Below are 18,679 nucleotides of genomic sequence, written 5' to 3' on the forward strand. Positions count from 1 at the left end.
GCTTTTTTTGCCCCATTATCATGTCCCACCACTACTGGACAGTGGTTCTGCACACCAAACGCTTATTCATTCATTCATTTTTAACAAATACTTACTGAGTGCCAGGCACTCTTCTAGGATCTGGGGACATAGCAGTCAACAGAACAGACTAAAGTCTCTGCCCGCATGGAGCTTACCTTCTAGCAGGGTCTTTCCCACCTGTGTGCAGGCCACGTGGCCTCCCTGACCCCTCTGTCTCCTCAGTAACACGAGAATGAGATCTGCCCTCACAAGGACCATCGTGAGGCTCCCAGTGGCCACACTCATAGAGGCCCAGCACGGTTGGCACAGAGGAGCTGCCAGGTCGGGTCACTGCACCTGAAGCAGCCCTGGTGCAGGGGGCCTGGAGAGACACAGGCTCGAGACAGGCTCCCATCTGGCCACCGCCCCGGAGCCTCCTTATCAGCAGTTCCTCCTCACACTTCCGTAGCCCAGGGTTTGCCTCTTCCTTCTCCTGGCTCTAGCCCAGTGTTCCCTTGGCCCCGTTCCCCAGCCCTGCTTTGACGGTGACCTCTCCTGTCTATCTGTACTAAACGATCAACCCTCTCCCCACCGCTCCACGCTGCACTGAGCCGAGACAGCGGTCCAGGTGCCCAGGCTGCAAGGTGTGGAGTCCGTGCTGGTGCAGAGCGGGAAACTGATCACCTCTGACCCTCATCCCTCACTTTCCAGCGGCGCACTCTCACCCCTCCTGGACGCAAGCTCACAGCTGCCCTCACCCCTGACTGCACAGTTACCCCCTCAGGACGCTCACCTCCTCCTGCCTGTCAGAATCCGGCACACCCCTCTGGCCGAGCTCCTGCCCACTCTCCTAAGAAGCCTTTCCACACCCTGAAGCTTATTCTGCTCCTCCAGGCTCAGCTCAGCTTGGCCTAAGCAAGGCCCTGCTAGACCAGGCCATGCCAACCTCATTCAGCTCCTAGAACCACCACGCTTGGTCCACCCGCCGCCCTCACCTTGACCAGTTTAATTCTTACCCACCCTCAGAACTCAGCTTCAAAGAGACTTTCCTAAAACCACCTCCTTTCCCAATCTTCCCAGGTCCTATCAAACTCTGCCATAGCACCCTGTTGTCCTTGATAGAATTATCAGCTTGTCATTAAATAATCGTGCAGTGAGTATTTAGAGACTGTGGATATCTGGTGCAGCTGGAGTGTGGCTAGTGGGAGACGAGACCAGGAGGAAATGACCTTGGATTGTCAGGCTAAAGATCTTGGACTTATTCTGTGGGCAAGAGCGAATACTTTCAGGGTTCATGCAGAATAATTCGTTCTTGAGGGCCCTGAGACCTAGGGTTTAATGGCCTCCCCCTTTTTTTTCACTTGTTTGGCTGGTTGTTTAGTTGGTTAACTGGCTAGTTAGATAGTTGCTTGGTTGAATTGTTGGCTGGATGGTTGAAAAGTTGATTGGTTGACTGATAAGTTATTTTATTAGTTGACTGGTTGGTTAGTTCATTAATTGGGTGGTTGGTTAGTTGATGGGAGGGATGGGTGGATGGACAGATGGAGAGTTGTTTCATTAGTTAGCTGATTAGTTAATTCCTTGATTAGTTGTCTGGTTGGGTGGGTGGGTAGCTGATTGACTGTGTCTTCCTTGGCACAGTCTTCACGCCTCCCCCATCACTGTTGGCCCAAGCTGGCCCTGCTTTTGGTTTTCCTGTTCTCAGTTTCATCAGGCCTAATGCCCTTTCTTCCTGTCTTTCCACAGGCACTTGTCCGGCTGCCACCCCATATTTCACAGTGTGATGAAGTCTTTCGGTTCTTTGAGGCCCGACCGGAGGACGTCAACCCCCCGAAAGAGTAAGTGGTAGCTCAAGCCTCTCCCGTGTGCTTGTGGGGAGAGCTGGCAAGGCCAACGAGGCTAAGCAAAGATGGACCAAAGGAAGGCGGACCATCTTCCCCAGACTCCTGTTGCCAAGGCTTGTTCCTCATTTCTCTTGACCCCAGAGCTGGCAAGGGAGGGTATCTTTGCATCTGCGGAGCAGGTTTTCCTGCAAACTCTTTATAGTTCACAGGTTATCGTCAGGAGCAGATGAGATAACAGAAAATATAATGGTCATGCAGTTCAGATGCCCAGGGTTAGCAGTCATTGCTCTTAATCGTTGACGCTACCAAGCTCCCAGCTGAAACGCAGAACCAGGAGGGCATGTGCTGCCCAGGCGAACCTCACCTGCTGAATAACCCAGTGGTCCTGGGCTGCTGCAACAGATCTTATAATCCTCATCAAAAACAACTATGAGTGTGCACAGAGCTAAATGGCTTTTACCTGTAGCATTTTACTGGGTTGGCCAAAAAAGTTCTTTCGGGTTTTTCCATAACATCTTACAGAAAAACCCGAATGAACTTTTTGGCCAACCCAATCCAATAGACTAATGTAGCCCGGTTTACAGAGGAGGAAACTGAGGGGCATGAAGTTAGGTGAATTTTCCCGAAGTCATGCAGCTGGTTGGGTATGTGACAGGCATGTGACTTGAATGAACCCAAATCTTGACCCCATGAGACCTGAACCCAGGGCTGGCTGATTTTCCATGTTGGGGAGAAATGGGGAGCTAAGCATGTCTTTTTTCCTCTCTGGAAGCAGGATACTCTGGGCCTGGTGGTCAAGACGACCTACCCGGTCTTGCTGGTCTCTCACACACATGCCCAAACTCCATCCTCATGGCTACGTTCTCTTGCTCAGAACACTACCCTCGCCCACACTCCCCAGAGTAGCTTCTCAATGGAGAGGAAAATCCAGGGGCTGATGAGCAGAAGAAGGCAGCCAAGGAAGAGGGTCAAGTAGGGGAGAGGGTTGGGGGAGAGGACTGAAGGGGCTGCAAATTGATTACCTCACTCCATACATCTGTTCCCCTGAAATCTTAAAGTGCCAGAGTGGACAAGAGAGAGGCAGGTGGGATGGGTACTACAGAGGGAAGGGAAAGAATAGTACAGAGGAATTGTCTGGGACAGGTGGGGAGAGGCAGGAGGCCATTTGGTGATGGGGAGGAGAAAGCCTACAGACAAGGGTGTGTTGCACAGCTCCAGGGGCACCGTTGTAAACGGTGCACTCTCTGTGAACGGTGCCCATAGAGGTAGTAGAGTGCACAACCTGCACACCCATACATGGCAGTCCTGCCTAAAGGAGCCCTTCTCTTTTCACCCCTGCTGTAAGACTAAGAGCCTAAAATGGCCTAGGTCCTCTGGCGGAGGAAAGCATTACTCAGCTCAGAGGCTCACCTGGCCCAACAAAAGCCATCTCCTTTACTGGCTACCAAAGGATTAAGAAACAAGCAAATGCTGTGAACCATCAGAAACTCATCACAGTGTGGTTCACAGTGTGGAGCAATTGAAAGCCACAGGGAGTGGGAGGTGTGGTGTTGAGCTCACACCCCAACTCTGCTGCTTACTAGGCACACGACTGGCTACACTCAGGTACCTTCCCCTTCTCTTTCTCATCTGTAAAAAAGGGAAGAGTGATTAATCCGTGATCTTGCTAGGATTGTCTTGGAAACTTAGATGACACATGGGCTGGGCAAGAGCTTTGTAAACAACAAAATGAGATACAAATGTGTGTTCTCACCAGCGGGAAAAACATCGCTCTCACTGTACCTACTATGCATCAGGCTTGTGAGAGAGGTTTGCACCAGGAGTTACATGTTCTTGTCCCCATGTCACAGATGAGGAAACAGGTTCACAGCTGGAGCCAGGACTTGAACCCAGATTTTTCTGGTTCCAGAGGCCGGTACCCTTTCCACATCTCCTGCCCACCCTCCCTGGTTTGGGGAGGAATCGGGGGACCAGGACTGTGGTCCTGACACCTCTCAGTGCATCCTCTCTGTCCCCCGCTTCTGTGTTCCCGCCCCAGCCTTCCTCACTCTCCCAAGGCAGAGGAAGGCTCTTGAGACCAGCAGCAGTGTACCGGGTCCACCTGGCCCTGCCACTCCCCAGCTGTGATGGCCTCTCAGAGCCTCTTGTTCTCCTTCCTTCCACGGGGAGAGAGGAGATGCCCCTCCCCAGGCGGGTTGTCGTTGGAGTCACACATGATCGTGTGCCCAGAGGAGGGGAGAAGAATTGCTGCTGGTGGGTGAAATAGCAGGTGCATCGCCACAAAATCAACTGACCCTGCCTTTGGTTCGTGCCTCTAAACCCGCTCTCTGCCAGGCAGCTAAATAAGTTGGTCCTATTTCACCTGTTGACCTGGGCACCGGTAGCAGTAGGTTAGCCTCTTGCCCGTCCCTGGAAGGCCCTCGAGGACGGTGGAAACCAGGCTCGGGGAGACAGTTGTGTGTTGGTGAGGCAGCAGGCATGGCTTTGCGGGACTGGCTCTGGGGTCCAGGCCCACCACTCAAGGCTTTGTGATCTCTGACCATTTGCCCAGCCTCTCTGCCTTTCTGTGTCCCCACGCCTGAAAAGAGAGAATGCAGGACTCCTGGAGTGGTCCAGAGGGCTTACGGAGATGACATGTGCTCTGAGATAACCCGGCTGGTGCTATTGGCCCATTGGAAGCACACAGCAGTTTTGTTCGTGGGAGGTTGTGGAACGGAATGGAATGTGGCCCTGTGCATGCTCCAACCCTGCAGATCACAGCCTGGCTTTTGCAGGGAGGAGTCATAAAGCATTTAGCCTCTGAGTCACCATGGCCGCGGGGGTTATCTGCCTCTTTCTTGAGGTGGTACCGCACACCTGGGCCAGTTCACATCTCATCTGGCAAGAGAAGGCCTGAGAATAGGAGCCCCTCCAGCATGAGACGGGCCTGAGGCTCAGGAGGTGGGGTCAGCTGTGGCCACACAGGTCCAAAGGGCTCCTCCGCCCTGGCCCCTCTCAGCCTCCAGAACCTGCCGCGAGAGACCTGTGTTCCATGCAGAGTGCTCGCCATAGAGCCCAGACCCATGGTGACCTGGGCTGACGGGCTGACCCTCTGTCAGCCAAGTGCCTGCAGCCCCTCCCCCTCAGGGCTCTGTCCCAGGCCACCGAACACCGCCCCCCTCCATCCTGAAACATAAACACAGGATCGAGGAACAGCGTTATTTTGACTCTGGGGCCACTGTGGAGTGGCTTATCAAATTATCAAAGCCTGTGGATTTAACTGGAATTTTGCAGATAACCCTGGCCCCTTTCAAGTGTGCTGCTGCGGGACCTCTGAGCGCTCACGGGGGCTGCGGTGGGGGGACCATGGCCCTTTCCATCTTGCAGGGAAGACAAGGCCTGCAACAGGCCCGGCCCCTCGGCTTTGATCCCAGGCCGCTCGCTGGCTTCCGTGGGTGGAGAGCGGGGCCCACCTCTGGGCTGCTAGTGGCTGCGCTAGACCACCGCCCCTGCACAGAAAGGATGTTCTTTACAGAGACGTTTGGTGAGCCTGGCACTACAGCCTTGGTGGTTTCTCCTCCTCAGGCGGCCGCCCCAGGAAGGTTGCTCGAGGGCCCTGCCCTCCCCTCCTTGAACTACTGGCCGACGGGTACTGCTGCTGTGTGGGAGCGGCGCTGAGCTCCCCTGGGGCCCCTGGCTCAGGCCCCAAACCCTGGCATTGTTCTAGATTCACCTCTTTCCTTCACACCCCTCCATGCAGCTCGTCAGCACATCCTGTGTGCACTGCCTTCGGCACATACCCAGACCCTGCCCACAGCTCGCCACCTCCCTGCTATTACCCCAGGGGGGCCGAGCCTCCTCTCGCCCCTGGACTCTGGCCTGACTGGTCTCCCTGCCTCTGCCCTCGCCCGCTATGGTCCCTTTTCAACACAGGGGAAGGAATAATCTTTTAAAAATATAGGTCAGATCGTGTCCCTCCTCTGCTCAAAATCCTCCGTGCCTCCCTTGTGGCTCAGAGTCGAGGCCCTTCCGCCTGCCCCTCCCGCCTGCCCTTCCGCCTGCCCCTCCCGTCGCCCCTGGAGGCACCTCCTGCCTCTCCCTCCTGGCTCTGCTCCAGCCACTTCTCACACCTTCCAGCCACGTTCTGCCTTGAGGGCTTCGCACTGGCTCTTCCCTCCGCCTGGAACACTTCACCCCTCCCCAGGAGAGCCCCAGCCTGGCCCCTCACCTCCTGGCAGCCTTGACTCAAATAGCTGCCTGTGCCTGGCTGGCCTCCCTGTTTAAAATCCCCAGCACTGGCTCTCCCCATCCTGGCTTCATCTTCCTTCACGGAACTTATCACCACCTCCCATGTGATCTGTTCCCTCCCCATGTTATTGTCGGTCTGGGAGAGCAGGAACTTGTACGTGTTCTGATCACACCGTATTCCCAGTGCCCAGAGCTCAGGAGATTTGCCGGATGGATGACTAACGTCATTCAGGCTTTCTGTTAGTCCCCCACAGGCGGTAGGCTGTGATGTGACCCTTCGGAGAGATGAAGTGGCTTCCCGGAGGTCACCCAGCTGGCAAGGGGCGGGCAAGAGAAGCTGGGGATGACGCATCCTAGCCTCTCCTGTGTGGATTCTGGGGCAGCCGTGAGGCTGGCTTGGGGTGGAGAGAGCGCAGATCACCAGATCCGGAAGGAGGGGGATAAGGACACATCCCTGGAACTCAATGGGATTCAGCGCAGGACGAGTCCTGGACGGTCCTGAGCGTCAGCTCTGACAAGCAGATGAGCCTGGCCTCGTGTAGGCCACACCCAGCACCGCTGCGGCACCCAAGGCAACCCCCTGGGCTATGCACATGACCCACCCGGTCCTGGGGCCACACCTGCTGGCCCAGCTCTCCCTGGCTTACCCGTGTTTGAGCGCTTGAGACCCACATCCTGGACCACTGGACCGGGGAGGCAGGCGTCCCCTGACCTGGCTTCCACAAGGAGCCCCCGAGCAGCGGGCCCCTCAGCTCTGATTCCCCCGTGATGAGAGTGATGGAAATGGGAGCTCAGGCTGCCGGGCAGGACGCCAGTCAACCACGTGACCCAGCAAATGCCTCTTTTAGTTCCAGTTTAAATTTGCATCATTGAAACAGTGAACCTAAAGGTTCTCAAAGGGCCCTCCAGGAGCCCTGTCCTCAGCACCGCCCCCGCATGATGCACGTTCCTCAGAGAAGGGTTAGGGGAGGTGCAGCCCCATGAGGCCCGAGGGCCTGAGACGGGCCTTCTCACCTCTCCAGCCTCCTGGCCCACGGACACCACCCTCATCCTTAGGTGCCTGCACAGGGCTGCAGCCGGCTGTCGCCAGCCTCCACGCCCGGGCCCAGCCGTTTCCTCCACCTGGAGCACTCCTGTCCCCTCTCCCCACCCACCCCGGGCGGAGTCCTACTCAGCCCTCAGAGTTTCCAGCAAGCCTCTCCAAAGCCCGTAACCTTGGCCATGACACCAGCCACACCACACTGTTTATGGTCTCTCCCCACCACCGGGGCCCACATCTCTGGCCCCCCAGGGCCTGGCACCTGATAAGCGTTGACTGAACCCAGGTTGGGGCCGTTTAACAGGATTAAAAATTGCACTGCCTGCTGTCAGGGTTTCAGAGTGAACAGCACCCTCGACCCCTCTGGAGTTAGGTGGTCTGGGCTCCCTGGCCCCTCTGTGCCTCGATTTCCGTATCTGTAGAGTGTGAATAACGAAAGCGCCTGCCGCCAAGGGCTGTTGGGAGGATGGTGCGTGGACGGCACAGAACAGACCCGGCACGCGGTCAGCACTGCCCGAGGCCAGGCTCGCTGTCGTCATCGTGGCAGTCCTGGGCGGGGGGAGCCGCGGCAAGAGACCCCCCCCCATGCCGCAACAGCTCTGCCACTTGTGGGCACTGCAGCCTCCTTTCGCCGCCCGACATTGGTGGCCCTCTGCTCTCGGCCCGAGCCCGTGGGCAGGTGGGCACACACGCATTTGGCCCCCATGTCGCAGAGGGGAAAAACAGAGGCCAGGGCTGGCAGGGGTGCCCCCTCCATCACCTCCCACTCGTGGACCTGCCGCTGGCTCACCAGCCTGGGAGCTCGCGGCCAGCAGGGCCCACACACACACCTGCAGCGCGGAATGGGCTCACATAGCGACTGAGGGTCTCCCACTCCCTGCCGCCCCTCTCGGCTCTAGGCCTGGTCCTGCCCCCTTGGCCCATTTCTTCCCACTGAAGCCAGCCAGATCCTGGTTAAATTCTCGAAATTGCACGGGAGGAACAGGGCCTTGCTAAACAGGTTTTTGTTCCTCAGCCCCAGGACCACAGAGCCACCCTCTGTTGTGGCCTGAAACAATGGCCCAATGTTCAGAGGGACCATCCATCCCTGCCCCAGCCTGTCCCAATGGCCAGCTTCCATCTGGCCCGGGGTCCACACCCCTGCCACCGCCGTGTCCATGCCCGGGCAGGCCAGCGAGAGAGGGAGGCTGTCCTACCTGATCCAGGCGGAGAGCCAGGTTTGGATCTGGGCCTGGGCCTCGTGAAGGTGGCCCAGCGGCTGATGCGGAGGCTTCCAGAGACGGAGGCCCCGGGCAGAGGACAGGCAGCTGTTCTGGGGCTGGGGTGGCATGAGGTCAGACCCCCCAGAACAGGTGCTCTTTACAAGGTCTCCCAGCTTCCCTCCCCATTGATCTCCTAAAGGGAGTGGAGGCTGGGGCTGCCCTCCCTGGGGGAAAGCAGAGTCCAGGAGGACGGAGGGGACATTGCCAGCCCTGCAGCGGGACCCAGCAGGAAGACAGGGCGTGGGCGCGGCCGTGCAGCCAGGATAGCCCCGAGAATTTGGGGAGCCTCCTCCAGGAGCTCCCACGGCCTCGATCTTGGCCAAACTCCAGGTCAGGCCTGCTCGGGAGCCTGACTCTGGATCTCAGGATCTAGGCTTCCGCTGACAGCAGCGTGACCTTCTCCATAAGTCACACCTACCTGCCCGGCGCCGAGGAGAACGAAATAGGGGCTGTGTGTGGAGCACTTAGTAGGTGCTGAGGCAGGTTACTCTCTTCTTCCCTCCCTTCTGCTTCTCTGGGCAGCAAATAGAAGGTCCTGGGAAAAGCCCTGGAGAGCATCTCTGCTTCGGCCTTCACCCAGCAGGTGTTCATGGAGCATCTACTATGTGCCAGGGACCGGGTAGGCTGACAAACTCAGGGCTCAAGGCTACCACTACTAGGTGGAAATTTTGAATTGAATTAAACTCACTCCAGAGACAACAGTCAGAGCACCCAGCTCTGCTTGTGGCCTTGAATGAGTCACTTCACCGCTGAAATCTCTGTAAAAGAGGCCAACAGTACCCTCTTGGCAGGATAGTTGCGAGGTTCGAGGACACTGGTGCCTGTAAATGCCTCCAGGGTGCCTGGCCATCACAGATGCTCAGTAAACGGGAACTTCCTCTTCTTCTCCCCCTTTCCTCTTCACCCCTCCTGGGTGCACAGTGGCCACTCAGAAAAGACTAGGGGAATGGAATCGGGTCAAGCTGAAGACAGGAGCTGGGCTGACCTTTCCTGAGCCCCTCTCAGCTCCGGGATTGCTCGCCAGGGTTGGTGCCGACTGGGGGGTGAAGCTGCCCCCTCCACCACCAGGCGCCCCACTGGCTATCAGGACCTCTGAGGCATCCCTGTTCCTGGCACTCCGCAAGGGACAGGTGGCTTGGGAATTGGAGTGGGCAGCCCACCCATCCGCTTCCTGCTTTGCTGAGTCTTGGTCCGACCCTCGTCAGCGGGACGGCTCTCTGCACCCGGCAGGCCCTACCACCACCCGTCTGGCCAGGGACATGGGCCATACTGTCCTTCCAGCCCCTCTGCCACTGGCAGCTGCACAAATAGCCTCTTTATGCTGATGGGTGAGAGAGCCAGCTGGAAGTAGGGACTGTGGATCCACAGGAGGCTGGGGGCTGGAACAGCACAGAAGCCCTTGCCCAGCCCCTGCCGTGGCCGCCTTTAACCTGGGTGGGCAGGTGGGAGGAAGGGGGCCACAGGAAGCTGTGTCCAACCCACTTGAAAGGGGCGTCAGCTCCAGGGAACGAGGACTTCCGCGGGCCCAGCTGTTGTGCTGGGTGGGCAAGCCGGCGGGAGGCTGGCTCTAAAGCAGCCGGCCCAGAGCAAGGGCATGTGTGGGCCACATCCCGGTTGGGAGGGTTCCTCTGTGTTCAGTCCTGGCACAGGACTTTCAGCTCTCAAAGCCGGGAGGGAAAGGAAGCGGCAGGGTGGGGAAGGGTATCCTGGTACTGGGAGAGGTGGGGTGGGGTCCCAGTTATTTTCTCAGGCTTGTGCTTTCTGTGTCTCCCTGAAACTTCAGCCCCTGGAGGAGGGTCCTGGTGTGCAGGTGCCCAAGGCCCCACGTGCCCACTCCCTTGCTCCCAGGGCAGTGGCATCCTTTGGAGGCTCCAGCTGGGGGAGTGCGCCCCCGACAGAGCCCCTGAGACCTGCTCTGCTATTAGGTCCTGTGTGAGGGGGAGTCTTCGTTCCCCTGCCTTGTAATTACTGCCGCTGCGTTGTAACCAGTCCCCTGGCTAGCTGCCCCTCCACAGGGAGTCCGTGGCAGAGCTGAACCTCGGACCCAGGTCTTCAGCCCTGTAGACCGGGTCTTCCTCTGGTGGCATCAGGCGGGAAACATTGGTCCACGCAAGCATTTTTCATCATCTTCCTGGTGTGAGGCACAGGGCCACAGACGTGGGCGAGGCTCAGCCCTGCCCCTGGGGAGCTCGTGGTCTGCGGGGGAGATGGCACAGGCAGGGCCTGGCCCGCTGCTGTGGGAAGCGGCGGAGCAGCCAGGACTGGGGCAGTTTCAAGGAATTGAAAGAAAGTCTGTCTGCCTGGAGAGCGAGAGTGTTGGCTTGAGCTGGGCCAGAGGAGATCGGCCTGGGGCATCCGGTGTCCCGCTGGTGATTTGGGACAGTCGTTAACCCCTTCCACACTTTGGCATCAGGTGAGGGGACAGAATTTGGGGGTCTTTGGTCCAAGCATGTAACAGCCAGGGTCTGGAGTGGGGGCCGAGGGCTATGAGCAGGGAGAACATTCACAGCAAGTCGGATGTGAAAGAGGCAAGCGGTCTGGAGATCACGTGACCCTTCCCCCCTTCACAGGCCCTGGTAAATTGGGTCTTAATGTAGATTGGAGTATAGGCACCAGTCAGTTCAGGCGCCTTAGTTCATGGGATCTGTGTGTGTTTGGCTCCTCCTTGTGGCAACATTGGATATTACACCAGCCGGCATTCTGGCAGGCGGTTGCAGACTAGGCTGAAGCTGTGCTGGACACTTGAGTATGATCTATCTTGTTTAACCATCCATATAATCCTGTGAGGTTCATGCCTCCTTTTTGCAGATGAGAAGTCTCAGGCTCAGATTGGTTGAGTTACCTCTCAGCTAGTAAGTGTCAGAGGCTGGATCCAAACCCTTCCCAACTCCAGGTGTGCACCCCCCTGACGACACAGGGGTGTGTAATGAAGAGTAGCACAGGGGCCACGGCCAGGGGAACTTGCTTCAAATTGCAAGGTGGGACCTTTCATCTGACCATAAGGCTGAATAGAATCAGCAACCCATGGTTGCCCTGGTCACACAGTAGGAAGCAGCTGAAGGTACAGTTGAGGGCACTTTCCACATCTGGGGACTCTTTAAGGGGACTCCAGGCTTTTCACCAGGTGAGAAGGTGCAAGGCTCAGGAGCACCAGGGCCAGTCCAGCCCGTGTTCACTGAGGGCCTCCTGCTGTGGGATCAGACCTCCGAGAAGGGGGCTGCCCAGCTCGCCTTTCAGGACGGACACAGTGAGGCTGGTTCAGAGAGCACCCAAAAAAGCTGGTCTCCCTTCCCCCCTACCAAACTGAGACCTGACTTTGGCCTTGGGCGCAGCTGTGACTCCACCCCCAGACCAAGCCTCTCTAACACGTGGCCCACCTGTCACATGGGCAATCCGAAATCAATGTGAAGCCCCGCCCCCCAACCCAGGACACACAGCCTGAGGCTCTGGCTACCTGAGGCTATTTGGGCGAGGCCTGCCCCATTACTTAGGACTGGAGGGAGATTTTGTTTTTCAAACAGGCTGATGGGGGTATAATTTACATAATAAGGAATTCACTCATTTTAACTATACAGTTAATCCAGCGATTATTAGTAAATTTACAGAGTTGTGAAACCATCCACAATCCAATTTTAGAAAATTTCCATCACCCTGAAAAGATCCCAGAGGGCGGTCTTTAATCCTTCCCAGGCTCCAGGGTTTAGGATCCCCACTAGCATCCCTTCCCTCTGCTCCTGTCTGGGAAGAGGAAATGCGTGTTCCTGGGGACTGAGTTCTTCCCCTACCTGTGTCCTGCTCTGATTTCTAGACCTTCCCGTAGTTGCAGCTGCTTTGGCCCTTGCACAAACTGCTCAGTAGCCCAGGGGTGAGGCCCGCCTGGCCTTCTTGGTGCAGCTCTGAGGTGGACTGGCCTCTGAGTGGGGGCCCAGGGCAGAGGGGCAAGGGTACCCATTTCAGTGGGCACCTTCCTTGCCTATTGATTCTAGTGGCCCACTGGGTGCCCACCTTAAACTCCATCCCCACGCCCAGGAAGTACATACACAGTGGGCTCCGCCACTCGGAAGGCCAGTGGGCGCAGGAAACAGATCTAGGGGCCAAGCCACAAGATGCCCAACTTTCTACCAGGGCACGTTCCAGGCAGCCCAGGGGTTTAGCGGAAAGCAATGAACATGTTTTAGCTCATTTAATTTTTTGCATCCATCCGTGAGGTGGGTACAGTTATTTTCCCCAGTTTACAGATTGTGCCACTAAGAAACAGAGGGGTCACATGACTGGCAAAGCTGCTGAGTGGCAGAGATGGCTAGAACCCAGGCAGTCCAGAGGGAGAGGCTGGCTCTTACCTGTCCTGCTCCTCAATAAAGCCCGCAAGTGTTTAGATGCTGCATGGCACGAGCTCAGAATAAACGGGACCTATTATCACTAGCGCTACTGTTGAGGGGCTAACGTGCTGGAGAAGAAGCCAGAGGCCTGGCTACCCACGGCCCACCCAACACGCACGGCTCAGCTTGCAGCTGCAGGGGTTTGCAGCCATCAAACAGCCTCTCCCATCCTGGCTGCATCCACGCAGCCCCAGCCTTCAGAGCCCAGCATTCCCCAGACACCCTCCAGCCCATCCGCCACATTGCATTGTCAGGTTCTGCAGCCCAGAGGAGGAAAGTGATTTGCCCGAGGTCACCCCGAGAAACTGGATTTGCACCAGGTTTTTTGACTCAGAGCTCAGTGCTCTTTCCAGTGCACGGAAGCTCTCCCAGCTGATTTCCAGAGCATCCTGACTGCTGGTGCGGAGGAGGGCACCTGGAGGCCCTTATGGAGACTTGAATCAGGACCTGGCTGAGGGGCAGGGAGGAGGGGCTGGCTGCTGGCTGCTGTGAATGGCTGGGGAAGTGGGAGCTGGGCTGGGGTCATGTCTGATTCAATTAGGCAGAGGCAGGCTCCTGATTAGAGAAGGCTGCGCCTGCCAAGCCGAAGAATTCAAGGTTAATAGCCGGGAGTGCCCTGGCTCCCACCCCAAGCAGGAGAGGGCACCCATGAGGCCCACAGAGCCCTGCGACGCCGCAGGCAGGCGCCTCGGGAGCCGGAGGACACGGTTATCCCACGTTGGCCGCCACCTGGCATGTCTGGGTGGCGCCCTCGCTGTGCAGGGTTCTGGCCACGAGAATCTTGGTGGGCAGGTAGGGGGCACTTCATGCCAGGGACAGGGAGAGATGGTGTCTTGTTTCGGAATCCTCCAGAAGCAGATCTGGGGGAGAGGATTGAGCTCAGGCGGCCTACTGGGGAGAAGATACCAGTGAGGGAGCGAGGGAAGGTGCGGGAGGCAAGGCAGCCAGAAGTGGTGCCTGCTTATCAACCAGCTACCCCGGGGGCGACCGGGGCTGACCAGGGCCCCATCTCCCAAGGAACCTGTGGGGAGCCTGCGAAGAGCTCTCAGCCATGGGGCGGCCTCACCTGAGGGCAGGGGTGCTGGGACCTCCCCACCCTCCTGTTCCTCCCGCCCCCCTGTTCCTCCTTTGCCCACCTCCAAATAGCAGGGGAGGGAGCTCTCCAAAAAGCCTGTCTGAGCTGACACCCACATGGCTTTCCCCTGTGCTTAGGAGGACTTCCGGGAGCTTCCCTGTGGCCTGCGCCTGGGAAGGCCTGGTGCCTGCGCCTGCCTCAGCCCTGGCCTCTGCCTTTCCATCTGCCCCTCAGGCTCTCCCTTAATCCTCTCTTCCTGAGAGCCCTCCCTTCCCTTCTCCACTTCAGCATCCTGATTCCTTTCTTCACAGCTCTTAACCCAGTTTATCAACTGGCTTTATCCGGTTGTTTGCTGTCCTCCTCCGGGCAGGGGTGGGTCCTGTCTTACTCAGTGCTGTGACCGCAGGGCCGGGCACGTAATAGGTGCTTGTTAAGGACAGAGGAGCCCCTGGTGGTGCTGCAGGGGATCAGAGCTGGCAGCTGCAAGGAAGGTGGGTACCCCTCCGCAGCCTGGGGCTCCGGGACTGCGGGCCTTTTGTCACTGAGCACTGAGTTTCTGTAAGCAGAGCGGAGACAACTGTGGTTGAGTCTGCTCCAGGCCTGAGGGCCGCTCTGGCTAAAGCCCTGAGGAGGGCCTGCGTGGAGGGGCCGGTCCCCTGCCGTCCTCTTCCTGGGAGGGTGGGCCTGGCCAGTGCACCAGGGTCAGTCATTGAGTATGAGATGGTCAAGCAGGCCCGGTGGAGATGCTCAGACCAGGAGGGCAGGGGGGCCTTGGAGAGGGAGCCAGACCCCTGGGGGCCGGAGGTGGGCAGGGAAGGCAGCCTGGGGGAGCCAGGCCTCCACCTGGACTTGGGTGCTGAGGGAGGGTTCAGAGACAGATAGGGAGGGAGAGGCCTGGACAGATGGGGGCTTCCAAGCAGGGGCATCAGGGCAGGGGCGGGGGTTTTGGGGGGTGGGGCATGAGCAGGCCAGAAGGCCAAGAGCCTGAAAAGATGGTGATGGTTCTCAGCACAGGCTTAGGAGTCAGCTGACACCCACTTTAAATCTGAGCTCTGCCACTGGGCTAGCAACTTAAGCATTTTGTGCCTCGACTTCCCCATCTGAAAAATGGCGATAATGATAGCACCTTCTTTTTGGAGTGGTCAGGAGAATTGCAGTAATATATATGAAGCACATCTCGCGGTGCCCGGCACATAGTCAACACCTCCTGAGCACACACGTGCCCTTGTTCTCAGACTTGGGCCCACAGGGGACACGGGCAAAGGAGGCAGTAAGGCACTGTGGTCCAGCTGGGGGAGCAGAGAGACACACTTGCCAGGGTGATGTCCCAGACAGAGGATGGAGCACAGGAGACCCAGGCCATCCTCACAAATGGACAGGGAATGCACCGAGCCATGAGGGTGGACTCTGCGCATCGAGACTGCTCGAGCCTTCTCATATTTTACACAAATTAGCACCCGCACTTACTGACCCATCTATAATTATCAGGGAAGACCTCCTGGAGGAAGTGGCATTTCCACTGGGCTTTACTTGGGGGGAAAGGAGGGGAGGGCTGCCTGGGGGACAGCTCAGGATAGTACTGCCGCTCTGGCCAGCCCCTTGGAACCACCTGGCAGCCCTGAGCCTGGCTGCCAGGAGTCAGGGCTTTCGTGTACTCACTCAGCAAACACCAGTGGTGCCCAGCCCTATGCGAGGCCTGGGGAGACATCACAGTTCCAGCCTCACAGAGCCCACAGTGGAGAGGAGGAAGCAGCAAAGACGCAATAGTAAGAGCTACGAAGGAAAAGACAGGGTGCTGTGGCAGGCCCGGTTTGGGGGTGTTGGGGGTCAGCACTGGGCCGGGAGCTGAAGGAAGGGAAGGAGAGAAAGTCAGAGGGAGGCAGAGCCCAGGACAGCATCAACCCAGCGTCACTGTCCGCAGAATTTATGAAAACTCCCCTGGGAGAGACAGCCTCTCTGGAGACTGTAAACCTGCCCCAGACAAAGCCGGGCCGTCCTTGGGCTGCAGACCCATGAAGGGTCACTTCAGCTGCAGAGCCTCCGAGAAGCAGCCAGGAGACGCGTCGGCCTCAGCGCTCTGGACGAGGGGCCGTTAGAACCAGAAGCCACAGTGCCTCTAAGTACAGGTGGTCGTGGACGCTTGCCACGTGTGACAGCCAGGCTTCCTCTTCCCCGCAGCTGTGCTCACACCAGAGCTGATGCTGTGGAAAGGAAGTGTCTAGAACTTGGTGTCCTTTTGGTATTTCTGGCCCTGAGTCTTTGCCTTTGTTTTATCTTCCTCTTCCCCACCTACTCCTAATTTAGCTTATCTGTCTGAACTTTACAGGTGTCCTTATCAGCCACAAGATGGTAAATGATTTGAGCGCTAGACTAAGGCAGTTTGGGCTCACATGCTGTGTTACTTTGGGCAAGTGACATGCCCTCTCTGACCCTCTATTGCTCTTCTGTAAAATGGGGGAAATAAGACAACTTACTACATAGGAATGTTACGAGGATAAAATGAGCTGATACGTGTCAAGGGCTTAGTTTGGTCCCCAGCATAATGTAAATGCTTGAAAAAATACACCATTCTTGTCAGTTATGATATTAGTGATAATAACAATAGCAGTAGCAATAATAGTAGCATGCCTCAGGCCCCCCCCCCCAGCTTTGGAAAAGGAGGGCACAGTCAGAGTGCGGTGGCCTGGCCCACTCCCTCCATCCCCCCGCCCCCAGTTCCCACCATGCTCTGGGGTCCAAGGGCTCACACCCGCTCCAGGACCTCTGGGAACTTCTTGGTGACATCATTACGTGGCGGAGGCTGAAGGCAGTGGCCCAGGGCTGGCCCACTGGGATCTGTAATGGGTGTCCCGGTAAACAGTGACTTCGCTGTAGTTGGAGCCAGGCTGACCCAGAGGAGAGAGAGAGCAGGTCCAGTGCTGACAGGAAGGCTGCTTGGAGGAGGGCTGGGGCAGGAAGCTGTTACCCGGGGCTCCCAGGCTGCGCCTCCTGCAGCAGGTAGGACGCAGGCCTACCTGGGGCCTGGAGCTGGAAGCCTCTTTGCAGAAGTCACATGGCGCCCAGTCTAATGCCCTGATTATTTCAGTCAAGGAAACTGAGGCACAGAGAGGACTGCCATCCCCCGGGTCTCATGAACCCCACGCTGGGTGGCTCAGTCTTTGAGGACCCCCCTTAGACCCTGTCTCTCACGTGCTGCTCAGGGAGCCAGTGGGCAGATCCTTGGGAAGCCTCCAGCTCCCCTGGGCCCAGGCTGGCCTGGGAGCGTCCCAAGTTCGCTGGATACACTGGCCTGGTCAGGGAGCCCCTCTGCCCTGTATTTCCTCCTGCTGCGTGGAGTGCAGTAGCCACTTGCCCCTTCATGGAGCAGCTTCACTCTGTTGGCCACTTGGTCCGGCAGTGAGGGGGATCCAGGCTTGGCTGTCACTCCTTCCGCCTGGGATCAGTGGGGCCAAGGTCCCCGGGAAGCCTGGCAGCCACGAGGATTCCTGGGGCACATGAAAGGAATACAGCCATTTAGATGGGGCTTGAACCGCTCAGCTCTGCCACCCCTGCACATGGTCTTGGTGAAGTGGCTTTACACCTCTGAGCCTGGGTTTCTTCATCTCTAATCGGATATCCCAAGCCTTGGCCCTCCCCACTGGGGCCAGCCAGGCCAGTCTCCCCACATCCTTCCCGAGCTGCTCCTCCAGAAGCCCCCCCACAACCCTCACCAGGGTTAACTGCTGGGCCTGTGCAGAGCCCCATGACTGCAGTGAGGGATGGAGGCGTGAGCTAGAGGCTCACCTTTATCAAGCCTCGCTGTGCACCAGGTACTTACTATGTGTTAACTTGTTTTATCCTCCAGCAGTCCAATTAGATGGGTGGAAATGAAGACAGAGAGACCCTAAATCTGTCTGGCAGAGCTGGGATTTTAACCCAGGCAGCTACACACACATCCCCATGTGAGCCAAATAAACCTACCTGCCAGTGCCCGATTCAGGCCATTGGTCTAGGCCGTGCTGCCGAGTACACTGTGGCGATTTACATTACAATTTTAATTAAGATTAAAAATTCAGTTCTTGGGGAGTTCCCTGGTGGCCTAGTGGTTAGGATTCCGGGCTCTCACTGCCAGGGCCTGGGTTCAATCCCTGGTGGGGGTCTTGGGTCACACTAGCCATCACTTAAGTGCTTGACAGCCACAGTGGCTGGTGGCCACCACACTGGACAGTGCAGATAGAGGCCATTTCCGCCGATGATCACAGAGAATTCTATTGGGCAGCTCCAGGTAGGGCACTACTAGGTGCTGGGGGCCAAACTGGGACACCCAGTGCCATTGGAGGTTAAAATCAGTGGGCTTTCTGGACAAGGTGCCCCTCCTCAGGCCTTAGAATGTTGTGAGACACTAGAGAGGGCGGGAGGGTGCACGTGGTGGCCATAAGCACAGATAACCCTGAGTTTGCAGCCTTGCTTTCTCATTGCTAGCTGTGTGGCATCAGGCAAGTTACTTAACCTGTCTAAGCCTCATCTGTAAAATGGGCCTAAGTCACCTGCGTCAGAGACAACATAAAGCAGGTGTCAAGGGGCCTGGCATTTCTGGGTGCTCAGTGTTTAGGCATTTGTGATGTAGAGTTTGGGAAAATCTGGGAGACAGTTCTCTCTCTGTCACAGGCGACCACACAAGCTCCAAGAGCCCAGGCCCTCCCAGGCAGTGCAAGTGGGCTAGGCGCCTGGGAGAAGCTTGGGGCCATGCTCTGAACACACTTTCCCACAGAGGCTGAGGTAGGAACAAGCACAGCTGGGCCTTGGACGGGCTCCTGGGCCTCCGTGGGAAGCAGGAAGCCATTGGCCCAAGCTCCCAACTTTCCAACCCCAGC

The 18,679-nt window shown here is 57.5% G+C and overlaps 1 protein-coding gene across 2 annotated transcripts in view; it reads left to right on the forward strand.

The window, feature by feature from the left end:
- SH3PXD2A (SH3 and PX domains 2A) overlaps window positions 1-18,679 on the forward strand; it is a 243,330-nt gene that overhangs the window by 127,662 nt on the left and 96,989 nt on the right. For both annotated transcript variants that reach the window (XM_028167789.2, XM_057531192.1), the window contains exon 5: window positions 1,747-1,838. In XM_028167789.2, coding sequence (XP_028023590.2) covers window positions 1,747-1,838 — 92 coding nt within the window. The remainder of the gene's footprint in view (window positions 1-1,746; window positions 1,839-18,679) is intronic.

This window comes from Balaenoptera acutorostrata, chromosome 16 (assembly GCF_949987535.1).
Source record: "Balaenoptera acutorostrata chromosome 16, mBalAcu1.1, whole genome shotgun sequence".
NCBI classification, from domain to species: domain Eukaryota; kingdom Metazoa; phylum Chordata; class Mammalia; order Artiodactyla; family Balaenopteridae; genus Balaenoptera; species Balaenoptera acutorostrata.